The sequence below is a fragment of the Prunus avium genome, chromosome 3 (genome assembly GCF_965620075.1).
Source record: "Prunus avium chromosome 3, drPruAviu1.hap1.1, whole genome shotgun sequence".
In the NCBI taxonomy this organism is placed as follows: domain Eukaryota; kingdom Viridiplantae; phylum Streptophyta; class Magnoliopsida; order Rosales; family Rosaceae; genus Prunus; species Prunus avium.
Window position 1 is genome coordinate 1,254,377 of NC_142286.1, and position 14,572 is coordinate 1,268,948.

Consider the following 14,572-nt stretch of genomic DNA (forward strand, 5'->3'; position numbering starts at 1 on the left):
TACCATTGTCTTGGAGACTGCTTCAAGCCATACAATGATTTCTGCAATTTGCAAACCCAATTTTCCTTTCCAGCAACACTAAAACCTTCTGGCTGAGACATATAGATCTCCAAATCACCATGTAAAAAAACAGTCTTGACATCAAGTTGAGCCAACTCCAGGTCAAACTGCGCAACCAAAGCCAACAAAATACGAATAGAAGAATGTTTTACTACCGGAGAAAGTACCTCATTGTAGTCAATGCCTTCCTTCTGAGCATAGCCTTTAGCTACCAATCTGGCTTCGAATCTTACATTATCCTTTTCCAAGGATTCCATCTTCTTGGCATACACCCAATTTTGTTGCTGTGGAGGCTCTTGGGTAGGTGCCTCCTCTTCATCAGACCTTACTGGAACAACTGGAGTTTTTAGTAACTCCACCTGCTTTGAACTACTCATGGTCTTGGTAGCTTCAATTTCACCTTCATGCTTGTTCTGATTAACCATAGCAGTCTCATCAAAAGTCACATCTCTGCTTACAACAAATTTCTTCTCATCTGGACACCAGAGTCGGTATCCCTTCATGCCAGTGCTAAAGCCCATAAACAGAGCTTTCTTTGCTCTTGGATCCAACTTGCTTTCCCTGACATGGTAGTAAGCAGAACAACCAAATATGTGTAAATACTTGTAATCAGTACAAGGTTTACCAGACCATACCTCCATGGGCGTTTTGCCCTCGTTCGCAGCAGCCGGCAACCGATTAATGAGATGGCTTGCATAACTAATTGCCTCAGCCCAAAACGCCTTGCCTAATCCAGCATTAGACAACATACACCGAACTTTCTCAAGCAAAGTACGGTTCATGCGCTCCGCCACCCCATTTTGTTGCAGTGTCTCCCTAACCGTGAAGTGCCTCACAATACCCTCATCTTGACAACCTTTCAAGAAAGGATCAGACCTATATTCACCACCATTGTCTGATCTGAGAGTCTTGATCTTTCGATCGCTTTGCGTAATCATCTCTTTACACTTCAGGAATATCTTCAAGACTTCATCTTTACGCTTCATGGTGTACACCCATACTCTTCTAGAGAAGTCATCAACAACGGAGACCAAATAATGGCAACCTCCCCAAGGTGCATTCTTGGAAGGTCCCCAAACATCAGTGTGAACATAATCTAGAGTGCCATTAGTGTGGTGAATAACGGTATCAAATTTCACTCTAGTTTGCTTACCAAGCACATAGTGTTCACAAAATTCCAATTTGCATGCCTTTGCACCCTTCAATAAGCCTTGCTTCACCAATCCTTGCAACGCTTTTTCACCAGCATGCCCAAGACGCATATGCCATAACTCCGTGGTGTCTGTGCTATCTGCGTCAGTAGCTTTGGTGATAGCTGCTCCACCAATAACTGTACTCCCCTGCAAGAAATACAAGTTATTTCTTCTTGTACCTTTCATCACCACCAATGCCCCGTACACAGCGTTAAGAACTCCACCATTCATGGTGATCTTGAGACCCTTGGATTCCAAAGCTCCCAATGAGATGAGATTCTTCTTCATATCCGGTACATACCGAACATCACTCAATTCTCTGACTGTTCCATCATGCATCTTCAAACAGATTTTGCCTATCCCTTGTGTTTTGCAAGCATTATTATTGCCCATCAAAACAACTCCACCATCCAGCTCATCGAAGCTAGAAAACCATTCCCGTATGGGACACATATGATAGGTGCAACCTGAATCCAAAATCCACTCCTCGGAGTGACCATCAGCATATGAACTAGCCAAAGCAAACTCGAAATCATCATCTCCAGATTTTGCAACATTTGCTTCAGAATCCGCTTTCTCCTTCTCTTTGTTCTTCAATTTGGGGCAGTCTTTCTTCCAATGACCCTTTTGGCGACAAAAGGCACATTCGTCTATGGCAGGAAACTTTCCCCGCTTCCCAGATTTTCTTTCCTCTGTTCGACCCCTTACAACTAGTGCCTCGGTTTGTGAATTGTGAGTCATCTGGTCCTTTTTACGACACTCATGATTCACCAATGCCGCAGACACCTCCTCAAGTTTCACCTCGGATTTTCCATACAACAAAGTAGTTGTCAAATGATCATAATCATCGGGCAATGAATTTAACAAACATAGTGCCTTATCCTCGTCAGGAATTTTCACATCAAGGTTTGCTAAATCAGCAAGTATTTTATTATAATCATTGAGGTGTTCGTGCATAGAAATACCTGAACGATATTGAAATCGGAAGAGTCGCTTCTTCAAGAAGAGCCGATTTTCTGCGCTCTTGGTCATATACTTCTCCTCCAATTTCGTCCATAACTCCTTAGCAGAAGTTTCCTTCATATACGGGTATTTCAACTCCTTATCAAGGAATGATCGAATAGAGCCACAAGCATGAAGATTAAGTCTCTTCCACTGCTTATCATCAATTTCTTTGGGTTTATCCTCCAAAACAATATCCAACTCTTGTTGATACAACACATCCATAACTTCACATTGCCACATACCAAAATTATTAGAGCCATTGAATTTATCAACCTCTAACCTTGTAGTAGCGATAGGATGTCTATTGGATGTAGGTGCCGACGAAGACGATGTCGACTCCTTCTCCTTCACAAGTTCGTCTTTATCTCCAGCCATCTACTCGGCACTGTTCACAAATACAGCACTGTTCACAGATACAATACTGTTCACAGATACTATAGCAGTTCACTGTTCACGGAACTGTAGCACCGACACTATTCACAGAACTGTAGCTTCGACGAATTTTTCACTCCTACGAAACCCCAGTCGAAAACTGGAGCTCTGATACCACTTGTTGTGCGGAAGCGTCAACCAATTGTGAGTAAAAAATAAACAACAACTAGCAGGAGATAAATGGAACACAAAACAACACCAACAAGAACACCAAGATTTATACTGGTTCGGCAATGCCTACATCCAGTTTGGAGACGACGGAGTAATTCACTATATTCAAAGAGAGTATACAAAGTGTTTATCACTCAAGAAAACCCAAAGCCCCAAATACACCCAAGTCTCACTCTCACAACAATTGAAGAGAAAACAATGATACAAAGCAAAGAACAACTAGAGAGAAATGTTTCTCTCTTTGGCAAGATGCCTTCTTTGCTATTTTCCTCTTCTACTCAACACTTGGTGGGATACTTCAAATGGAACCATTTGCTTCCAATTTATAGCCAAAGATGCAAGAGTGTGAATGCAAGCTTCAACTATTCATTTGTTGGCTACCAAACTTACCAATGGATGGCTACCAAACAATCCACCCCTTTTGACCTCATAGTAAGCCAACATTTACTCACATGGGCAACTAACTTTGACTCACATGGGTAATTCCAAAATTCTTCTACATTTGAGCCAATTTCCAACACTTATAAGATTAGTTTGATCACTAGGATGGGAAGTATGATTAGTAACATTCAACAAAGCCGAGGTAAAGTCATAAGGAATGTCAATAAAAATTCTCATATATGTTATAGTTAAATATTCAAAGATTACTTATCTCATACTCTCTTGTGTCACATACCATTACTCAAATTATAGTTTTGAACAATCTCATTTTATTTAACAATTAATGTCCATGTGATTCGGATTTTGTACTTCAAACAAAACTTAAACTTCATGCAAATAAAGGGGTCCAAATCTATGGATATAAATAACATTATAAAATGATAGTATAAACTAAAATTGTTCGCATAGACTATTACAATCCATCTAAGCGAAGATTTAAATAAGAAAAAAGAAAAAGAAAACAAATCGATTATATATGTTCTCCATCGAGTTATTTGAAATACATTCATTTAGCATTGTTATCAAATTTAAAATTTTCCAATTAAATTGTTGAGTATGCGAAAAGCTGGTAGGTGGATCGGACAGGAGCATTTCCTAAGTTTTATAAATAAATAAAAGAGCATATCGATTGTGGTGGGAGAGTGCCGTGTTCTTTGTGAAGTGTGTGCCTCTCACAGTCAAAGAGACTCAAAACCACTCAGCCACTCTCTGCCTTTAAAAACAGTCGCAGATCCCATTCCATTCCATTCCTATCTACCCTCCTATCTACCTATCCAACCCATCGTCCCAAGGAGAAAACAATGGCTTTCCAGAAGATCAAGGTGGCCAACCCCATCGTGGAGATGGACGGTGAGATTTTCATCTATTTGCTACGATCCGATTGTTTCCATGGCCTATCTGCACTAATTGATCATTTTACCGATCCATTTCCGTGCCTATCTGCCCATCTAACTGTACTGATTGCTTCTGATTCGTTAGTCTTCTATGAGCAATCTCATAGTTCTGTTCGATGATTGCTAAGCTTCATTTTTGCCGCCTCCAAAATGTTTGTTTGCTTTTGTCCTCTGAAAAGGTGGTGGCTTTTATTTTTCATCTTCCTTTTTACCATGATTTATTCAGTAAAAAGTTTATTAAAAGAAAACCCCTAAACCTGTAATGATCTTTTACAGTACCTGAATCTTTTCCCCCAAAAAGATAATTGTAAAACTACTAATTCGGCTATCTGAGATCATGATGACGACCCTTTAACTTGTTATTGAAGATCTGTACAAAATAATTAGATCTATTTAGAGAGGATTTGTTTGATGAAGTTTTGATATTGTGGATTTTATAAATAAAACGACATTGTAATTGGAATTTCCGGGGACTAGTGAATCTCTATCTTTCCCTATGCGGAGCCTTTGTTTGAGCCTCTAAAACTGTTGTTGAACTTGAATGAATGAAATGAAATGCGATTCAAGTGTTTTCCTGAATTTATGTGTTGAATATTCCTAATTTATTGATAACATGTGCATAACACTAGATTGGTTGCGTCTCATATTTATTTTCCCAATGTCCTAAAATATGTCAATGTTGGTTATTCATTCAAAATTTTATGAAGATAATATGTTACAAATCACATACCATGTGTACATGGGTTGATGATATTTCGCCTTCCCCTTTCTCATACAATATGTCTTTTGGTACAGGAGATGAAATGACTCGAATTTTCTGGAAATCCATAAAGGATAAGGTGACTACATCATACTCTTAAGGGCTCCATCAATACTAGTTTTTCTCAATATATACTTTTTCTGATCAAGATGTTGGTTGCTTATATGCTTATTACTTGTATCTGCAGCTTATTTTACCCTTTTTGGAATTGGACATCAAGTACTTTGACCTTGGTCTTCCTCATCGCGATGACACTGATGATAAAGTTACTGTTGAAAGTGCAGAGGCTACTCTTAAGTACGTTTTATTTCATCTCTACTTAAAGTTCTACAAATGAATATTTATCTCTGAAGTCAACATTTCTATCTCTAATGTAGTGTGGGTTAGTGATTAGTGAGTTAGGATGGTGATTAGGCAGTACCGAAAGTTGGTTTATGCCACCCTTTTGGCCTTATGGAACCTCCTTCCTGCACCTTATAAAGACAGGGTGGAGGGTGAGAGAATTCAGTTCCCGAGTGCATTCAATTCACATCATATGTTTGTGTACCAGTGGGAAAAAAAGAAGAAAAAAGAGAGCCTAAAGTATGTTTTTTATTTTCACGTATTATTATGGTATTAATTTTGCATCTCTAACACTTGGTATTTTAGGTACAATGTAGCAATCAAATGTGCAACTATCACTCCAGGTATACACTACTGAAGAATTCAACACTTTTGTTGCCATGTTAATATTTTCAGTCAGCACTGAGAAATGGACGAATTCCATATTATTGTGGTTGTAATTAACAGATGAAGGTCGTGTTAAGGAGTTTAACTTGAAGAGTATGTGGAGGAGTCCCAATGGCACTATTAGGAATATTTTGAATGGTTAGTGAACTGGCAACTATCCATTTTCATCTTTTGAACAATTTTCTGGCTAAATTACAATGGCTGCTGGCTTTTCTACAGGTACTGTTTTCAGAGAACCAATTCTTTGCAAAAATATCCCTCGCCTTATCCCAGGTATGATAATTTCATATTGTGGCTCTATATTTTTGTTGGAGCAGAACCATGTTGATTGTTGCTGTTTCCAGGCTGGACAAAGCCAATATGCATTGGAAGACATGCTTTCGGTGATCAGTATCGAGCAACTGATGCTGTCATTAAAGGACCTGGGAAACTGAAATTGGTGTTTGGTATATATCTTTACTTGAGACTAGGAGATTTGTATACATCAAATTTAATCTAGTTAGGATTATCTATTCAAAGTATGTCTTGATAAAAAAAAAAAAAAAAAAGTTTTTACATTCCTTTAGTTTCTTGTCTTATTACTTGATAAATGCTTGCAGTGCCAGAAGGAAAGGATGAGAAAACAGAACTAGAGGTGTACAACTTCACAGGTGAGGGGGGAGTAGCATTGGCCATGTACAACACCGATGAGGTTTGGTTTGCTAATCCTTTCGTGTTTCCGTTGAAAGAATCTCTTGATATCTGTGAGTCACTCTGTTTGTTCCTTTTGTTGTTTGTGTTTCTTCGGCATGCAGTCCATCCGTGCTTTTGCAGAGGCTTCCATGACCACTGCTTATGAGAAAAAGTGGCCTCTTTATCTTAGCACAAAGAACACTATTCTTAAGAAGTATGATGGAAGGTATGCAGATTCTAAATTACGCTGTTTTTAAGTATTTAACCTTTAACATTTTGACTTATCATTCTCTGACCTATCTATATTTTTGTTTGTTAATGAGATAAGATTCAAGGACATATTTCAAGAAGTTTATGAAGCCAAGTGGAAGTCACAGTATGAGGCTGCTGGCATATGGTAAGGACTGAAGAGCCTGATGATTTTATTTAATTTTTATTTAACATTGTGGATCTTCGGGTTAAATTGTGTTATTGACTATATTTTATTCGATTGGAAGGTACGAGCACCGTCTCATTGATGATATGGTGGCTTATGCACTTAAAAGTGATGGTGGGTATGTTTGGGCATGCAAGAATTATGATGGAGATGTGCAGAGTGATTTCTTAGCTCAAGGTTTGTATAGCAGACTGTCAGCTAACTTTTGTTTTGTCTATCATCAAAGATTTCGCATGCAGAGGAATGCAATTTTTAACTTATGGTTCCATTGTAGGGTTTGGCTCTCTTGGATTGATGACATCAGTACTGGTATGTTATAACTGTTTCATGCGTATACTCTCTCCCCCATCCCCTCTCCCGCCCTCTGTCAAGACATTCTTTTTGTCATGTGAATCCTTGTACTTCACTTACTAGGGTATTTCTTGGTTACAGGTGTGCCCAGATGGAAAGACTATAGAAGCAGAAGCTGCCCACGGTACAGTTACTCGGCATTACAGGGTTCACCAGAAAGGAGGTGAAACCAGTACAAACAGCATAGCTTCTATCTTTGCTTGGACAAGAGGGCTTGCACACAGGTATGTTATAAAGTTTACTTTCCAAGTTAGTGCTCCTTTTGGATATAAGGTTCATTGTTAAAATTATTAAATGTGTCCTCTTGACAGGGCAAAGTTGGATGACAATGCGAAGCTTTTGGATTTCACTCAGAAACTGGAAGAAGCTTGCATTGGAACTGTGGAATCTGGGAAAATGACCAAGGATCTTGCACTCATTATTCATGGACCTAAGTAAGTATCAAAAAAATTATTATATCTTCATAATGTATGTCTCTGCTGGTGTGTGGGTTATGTTTTTTTGTGTCTCTATATGAGCAGTGATTTCATTTATAACATGCTTATGTATGCTGCAGGCTTGCTAGGAACCACTATTTGAATACAGAAGAGTTCATTGATGCTGTGGCAGAGGAACTCAGAGCAAGGCTTTCTTGAAAGAATAGTTGTACGTGAGGGGTTTGCAGACTTGACTCTATGCATTGGATGTTACTTCCTTGCCGTTTTATGCTTTATTTTTTCTGCTGTTTAGAAAATTTATCTTATGCTTATGTAAAATAGTGTTAGCTAAAACCTGTCTAGGTGGAAACTTTTAATACACATGGTCTGAATTTGATGTGAAATATGAATTGCCATTTGGATATTGTTAGCTGCTCTTATTTCCTTGTGATTTTCATGTCTTCTGTAGAAACTGTCTTACCCTCTCCTTCTTTTCTTCATTTTTAGAAATATCTTTCTCATTTGATACTTGCATTTATGCATTTCTTTTTAAGTTAATGAGTGCTGGGTTTTGTTTCAGGGCTAGACAACTGTGGACTTGTCCTTTTGTACTCTCGAAAGAAATAATGGAAGGCGGAATCTTTTCCCTCTGGTGGTTAGAGATGTTGACTCTATCTGTTTTTAGTGTATTAGTTTCTTGTGCACAATTTGATTGCTCGACTCTTACTGATTTGAATGTTCTTTCTTCATCAGTTTGCTTCCGTAAGCAAGTTTGACCTTTTTCATCGCTAAGCCAATTATCGTGATTTCCAGCAAGAAATCAAGTTTTAGAAGCTCTGTTTGTGAAAATGACATTTGAAAATCACACCTCTGTGGTTTGTAGCCCAAGTGTGTAATTGTTCTGATATTTTCTTGGCTATTTCAAGAACAGACTTATGGTCTGAAGTTCATTTGAAATTTAGAACCATGCAATACATTTCTGATATTTTTCATTAGTCAGATTTCGATTCCCATTGCAGCAGAGATAGGAAAGCTATGCGATTCCAATTGAAATTTTTAGTTTCCTGCTGCAAAAATTGCCTGCTACGGGCTTTGTTAAAACCCAAATTTTGAATAACCAAATTTTAGACTCGGAATTACTAAAACCAACAGAGGTTGTGAGTCTGATTTCCTGGTAAACAGATTTGAACAGTCATTGGTAAATCCATATCCAGAAAAGGACATCGAATGGTTAAGCCTGTCGATCTCCATGCCCTACGGCTACCACCGTAGACATTAGGTATAAGATCTTTCAACAGGAGTAAAATGTTGATTTTAAGTGCACAGCACAAACTCTCTCCCTATTTTCTCCATGCAGAACCCGCCGTTTGGAGATGTAAGCATAAATGGAAATGTAGAACTTTTATATATATATATATATATATATATAGAAATTCTCTTATGCGGACATCCGGACGTTATTATCGTGCGGACGCAGTGTATTTTGTACTACCCCTCTCTGTTTTCCTGCCTGTTTACAATAGGATCCGCACGATAATAACGTGCGGACATCCGGATAAGAGAATATATATACATATGTATGTCCGTATTTTTCAATAATACATTCGTATTCTATACACATCTACTATTTTTTAAAAAGCAAACGTACAATAGTCGTATTGTACATGCACATACGTATTTCTAATGCTTAATACACATATTTTTTTACAAATGTGTTAGTAATTCTCACAAAGTTCACGTATTATACAAATAATTCTCACATATTATTAAATACGAATAATATATGTTATAAAAATTATACTAAAATATTATATAGTGACTTATTAATATCTACTTTGGATATGTTGAAACTAGCAAATTAATATCTATAAAGTACAAGCTAATGAAACTTGGAGGGTCCTCTTTTCCTTTTTTAATTTATATATTAAATAGTATAGATAGACCTTTTAGAATAGTATAGCCGTGCGGCAATATTACGATTTTTTTTTTCCAAAAATAATATAGTGACACGTGGCGTCCAATCGCTGGAGGGTCCTTTAAAATAAATAAATAAATAAATTAGTACAGTCGGCCGGCTATAGTCTGTGTTTTTAATTTTTAGAAAAAGGTAGAATTGTATTGACACGTGGCGCCTAATGATTGGGGTCCTCTTTTTTTATATATAAAATAGTACAGCCGCACGGCTATACGCAGTTTTATAAATTTTTTTGAAAACAGTATAGCCGCACGGCTATACTATTTTACGAACCCTTAAAGTAGCATAATATGTATTTCTCCTTTTTAATTACTTTGATTAGTAATTATGTTTTAGTTATTATTTACTTAGTGAATATTAAAGGAAAAAAAGAAAAAGAAAAATTGAATTACTATTTATTAAGTAATATAATTCATGAAATTAATTAAAATATTTAATACTAATTAAATAAATAATAATGAAAATATAATTACTAATTTAACTAATTAAATCAGTCAAATCTGTTATTTAATTTCTAAAAATAAAATTTTGAAAAATTAATTAACCTAGACATCCTAATTTTATATTTAATTTTGTTTAAAAGACCTCTCCCGACGAACTTTTGTCGGGACAAGTCTATTAGACCTCTCCCGACAAAATTTGGTCGGCATAGGTTATTTTGACGGGAGAAACCTAATCCGACAACTATTTGCCGGCATAGACCTATGCTGACGAAATTTCGTCGGGAGAAGTGTTTATGTTATTTTTTAAATTTCTTTTAAAAAATATGTAAAATTAGTGTCTTTAAAATGTAGTCTTATATATATATATATACATATGTATGTCCGTATTTTTCAATAATACATTCGTATTCTATACACGTCTACTATTTTTTAAAAAGCAAACGTACAATAGTCGTATTGTACATGCACATACGTATTTCTAATGCTTAATACACATATTTTTTTACAAATGTGTTAGTAATTCTCACAAAGTTCACGTATTATACAAATAATTCTCACATATTATTAAATACGAATAATATATGTTATAAAAATTATACTAAAATATTATATAGTGACTTATTAATATCTACTTTGGATATGTTGAAACTAGCAAATTAATATCTATAAAGTACAAGCTAATGAAACTTGAAGGGTCCTCTTTTCCTTTTTTAATTTATATATTAAATAGTATAGATAGACCTTTTAGAATAGTATAGCCGTGCGGCAATATTACGATTTTTTTTTTCCAAAAATAATATAGTGACACGTGGCGTCCAATCGCTGGAGGGTCCTTTAAAATAAATAAATAAATAAATTAGTACAGCCGGCCGGCTATAGTCTGTGTTTTTAATTTTTAGAAAAAGGTAGAATTGTATTTACACGTGGCGCCTAATGATTGGAGTCCTCTTTTTTTATATATAAAATAGTACAGCCGCACGGCTATACGCAGTTTTATAAATGTTTTTGAAAAAGGTATAGCCGCACGGCTATACTATTTTACGAACCCTTTAAGTAGCATAATATGTATTTCTCCTTTTTAATTACTTTGATTAGTAATTATGTTTTAGTTATTATTTACTTAGTGAATATTAAAGGAAAAAAAGAAAAAGAAAAATTGAATTACTATTTATTAAGTAATATAGTTCATGAAATTAATTAAAATATTTAATACTAATTAAATAAATAATAATGAAAATATAATTACTAATTTAACTAATTAAATCAGTCAAATCTGTTATTTAATTTCTAAAAATAAAATTTTGAAAAATTAATTAACCTAGACATCCTAATTTTATATTTAATTTGTTTAAAAGACCTCTCCCGACGAAATTTTGTCGGGACAAGTCTATTAGACCTCTCCCGACAAAAGTTCGTCGGCATAGGTTATTTTGTCGGGCGAAACCTAATCCGATAACTATTTGCCGGCATAGACATATGCCGACGAAATTTCGTCGGGAGAAGTGTTTATGTTATTTTTTAAATTTCTTTTAAAAAATATGTAAAATTAGTGTCTTTAAAATATAGTCTTATATATATATATATATATATACATATGTATGTCCGTATTTTTCAATAATACATTCGTATTCTATACACGTCTACTATTTTTTAAAAAGCAAACGTACAATAGTCGTATTGTACATGCACATACGTATTTCTAATGCTTAATACACATATTTTTTTACAAATGTGTTAGTAATTCTCACAAAGTTCTCGTATTATACAAATAATTCTCACATATTATTAAATACGAATAATATATGTTATAAAAATTATACTAAAATATTATATAGTGACTTATTAATATCTACTTTGGATATGTTGAAACTAGCAAATTAATATCTATAAAGTACAAGCTAATGAAACTTGAAGGGTCCTCTTTTCCTTTTTTAATTTATATATAGACCTTTTAGAATAGTATAGCCGTGCGGCAATATTACGATTTTTTTTTTCCAAAAATAATATAGTGACACGTGGCGTCCAATCGCTGGAGTGTCCTTAAAAAAAAATAAATAAATAAATTAGTACAGCCGGCCGGCTATAGTCTGTGTTTTTAATTTTTAGAAAAAGGTAGAATTGTATTGACATGTGGCGCCTAATGATTGGGGTCCTCTTTTTTTATATATAAAATAGTACAGCCGCACGGCTATACGCAGTTTTATAAACTTTTTTGAAAAAAGTATAGCCGCACGGCTATACTATTTTACGAACCCTTTAAGTAGCACAATATGTATTTCTCCTTTTTAATTACTTTGATTAGTAATTATGTTTTAGTTATTATTTACTTAGTGAATATTAAAGGAAAAAAAGAAAAAGAAAAATTGAATTACTATTTATTAAGTAATATAATTCATGAAATTAATTAAAATATTTAATACTAATTAAATAAATAATAATGAAAATATAATTACTAATTTAACTAATTAAATTAGTCAAATCTGTTATTTAATTTCTAAAAATAAAATTTTGAAAAATTAATTAACCTAGACATCCTAATTTTATATTTAATTTTGTTTAAAAGACCTCTCCCGACGAAATTTTGTCGGGACAAGTCTATTAGACCTCTCCCGACAAAATTTCGTCGGCATAGGTTATTTTGTCGGGAGAAACCTAATCCGACAACTATTTGCCGGTATAGATCTATGCCGACGAAATTTCGTCGGGAGAAGTGTTTATGTTATTTTTTAAATTTCTTTTAAAAAATATGTAAAATTAGTGTTTCACTGATGAGATGTAGGTTTGACATTACATTTCGGAGCATTCGAGTTTAATTTTAGGTGTCTGGATGTGTAATTGTTATTCACGTCATCATTTACATCCTCTGATAGAGATGCTCTTATTCTCGCACGGTGATCAACGTGACCTACATTTCTATGACGATATTTATTGGGAGGCTCTAGTCATTTTCAGATTATGTTTGATAGAGAGTTTCTTAGCATCTACAATCATGCTCCTTAATTTTTAGTTAAAATTTAGCTAAAGACACTAGAAAGCTATTTTATGAGCTTTTTATAAAATTTCAACTCCAACAATGCTTCATATGGAATCATAAATGATTTATTTCTTTTTTAAGTTTAGCATAAATGTTCCCTCTTTATATAAGATAATAATAAAAAATAGTTGGCATGAAATAAATACTTAAAATAACATTAAAGTAAAGCAGCATTTAATTATAGGGAGCCACTAGGAGTCCTCTCTCTCTTCTCAAATTTAGGAGCTCCTAGAGGTCTCCTTATTTTAGGAGTTGGAGCATAGTTGGAGGTGGGTTTTTTCACTTCCTAAATTTTATTTAAAGGGGTGGTTTAGAGAGTACATTGGAGGAGGTAGGTAGGTTGAGTTCTAATGATAGTGTTACTTTCAACCACGAGTTCCATTGAATGGCAGTTGAGTCCACAAGGCCATAATGTGGATGACGTCGGGACCAATCTCACCTACACTTCTATGATAAAATAGTATAGTTGCGCGGCTATACTTGGCTTATTTATTTATTTATAAAATAGTAGAGCCGCATGGGTATATCCATTTTATTTATTTATTTAGTTTTAAAATAGTATAGTCGGACGTCTATACAATTTATATATATATATATATATACACTAGGATCTTTTTTTTTCCTTGATTTTCGTTTTCCGATAATAGTAGTTTAGAGCATAATCCATTACTATTAGAGAATTATGCGAGTCTCTAACGTCCCCTTTTAATTTTTAACTTTTCCAGAGTTATTACCCGTATAAAGAATTTAGCATTTTCACCTTTAATACTCGTATTATACACATAAGTAAGTATTGTTCAATAATACATCCGTTTGATGTACATGTCTTAAACACTTGGTAAAATACACATTTTTTAAAAAAGGAACGTACAATACTCGTATTGTACACGTATGTATGTATTTTTCATGTTTGATACACATGTTTTTTTACAAAAATTTCAATAATACACACAAAATTCACTTATTATACACGTAATTTTCACTTATAATTGAATAAAAATATTATATAGTGGACGAACTTTTCAGTTGTAATTTGCCAAAATTTTGACGAATAAAACGCGTACTTATTTTATTATTTTTCACTGAACGAATGTGAGAAGCTAAGATTACTTCTTACTTGTTGTAACAAAAATGCAAGATGGTGATTTTGCAATCTCTTTGCCAACCAAAACAACAATTTCAAATAAAGATTTACGTGTATAGTAGCAAGAGAGGTGGTAGTATTCTTCATGTAAAGTGTTGTTTGAAAAGTGAAGCAATTATCAGTAACACTCCAACTCAGCATGCAATTCTCTATGACAAATAATGTGTGCAATAAAAGAATTTAGTAGCACTTGAGGGAACGAGGTAGATCAAAGGCAAACATTCCCACAAAAAAAGAACAAGAAAAAATTTGTTTGTGCCATAATCAACCGAGTACATTCAGCACTGGGGACTGGTGCGCAGAAAGGTCCACAGCATGCCAAAAGGACAACACTCTAGAGAATCCCAATATCGATGACATCATCATGATCTTAATTATCGAAAACATCTTCCCTAGAAATGGTAATTGCCTGCCGAA

General features: G+C 34.6%; 1 protein-coding gene across 4 annotated transcripts; it reads left to right on the forward strand.

Moving 5' to 3' along the window:
* Positions 1-3,924: 3,924 nt before the first annotated feature.
* On the forward strand, positions 3,925-8,558 carry CICDH (cytosolic NADP+-dependent isocitrate dehydrogenase). 4 transcript variants are annotated; one of them, XR_002527986.2, is made up of 17 exons: positions 3,925-4,151; positions 4,991-5,034; positions 5,143-5,252; positions 5,604-5,641; positions 5,745-5,822; positions 5,904-5,957; positions 6,029-6,130; positions 6,284-6,375; positions 6,479-6,582; positions 6,685-6,753; positions 6,854-6,969; positions 7,067-7,101; positions 7,225-7,367; positions 7,455-7,577; positions 7,700-7,792; positions 8,140-8,214; positions 8,313-8,558. XR_002527986.2 is itself a non-coding variant. In XM_021968158.2 (16 exons), exons 1-15 carry the CDS (start codon positions 4,103-4,105, stop codon positions 7,776-7,778), a joined length of 1,236 nt encoding a protein of 411 aa, XP_021823850.1. In that variant the 5' UTR covers positions 3,925-4,102; the 3' UTR covers positions 7,779-7,792; positions 8,140-8,558. The 4 variants fall into 4 exon arrangements, 2 of the variants coding, with proteins under 2 accessions (XP_021823850.1, XP_021823849.1); XR_002527985.2 differs by having other exon boundaries at positions 7,700-7,788; XM_021968158.2 differs by having other exon boundaries at positions 8,140-8,558.
* Positions 8,559-14,572: the final 6,014 nt, after the last annotated feature.

Excerpts from the sequence above, each read along its gene's own strand:
- CICDH (XM_021968158.2), top strand. The coding sequence starts at position 4,103 with ATGGCTTTCCAGAAGATCAAGGTGGCCAACCCCATCGTGGAGATGGAC. Across the intron at positions 5,253-5,603 it reads AGTGCAGAGGCTACTCTTAA|GTACAATGTAGCAATCAAAT; the intron begins GTACGTTTTATT and ends TTGGTATTTTAG. Across the intron at positions 7,368-7,454 it reads ACAAGAGGGCTTGCACACAG|GGCAAAGTTGGATGACAATG; the intron begins GTATGTTATAAA and ends TCCTCTTGACAG.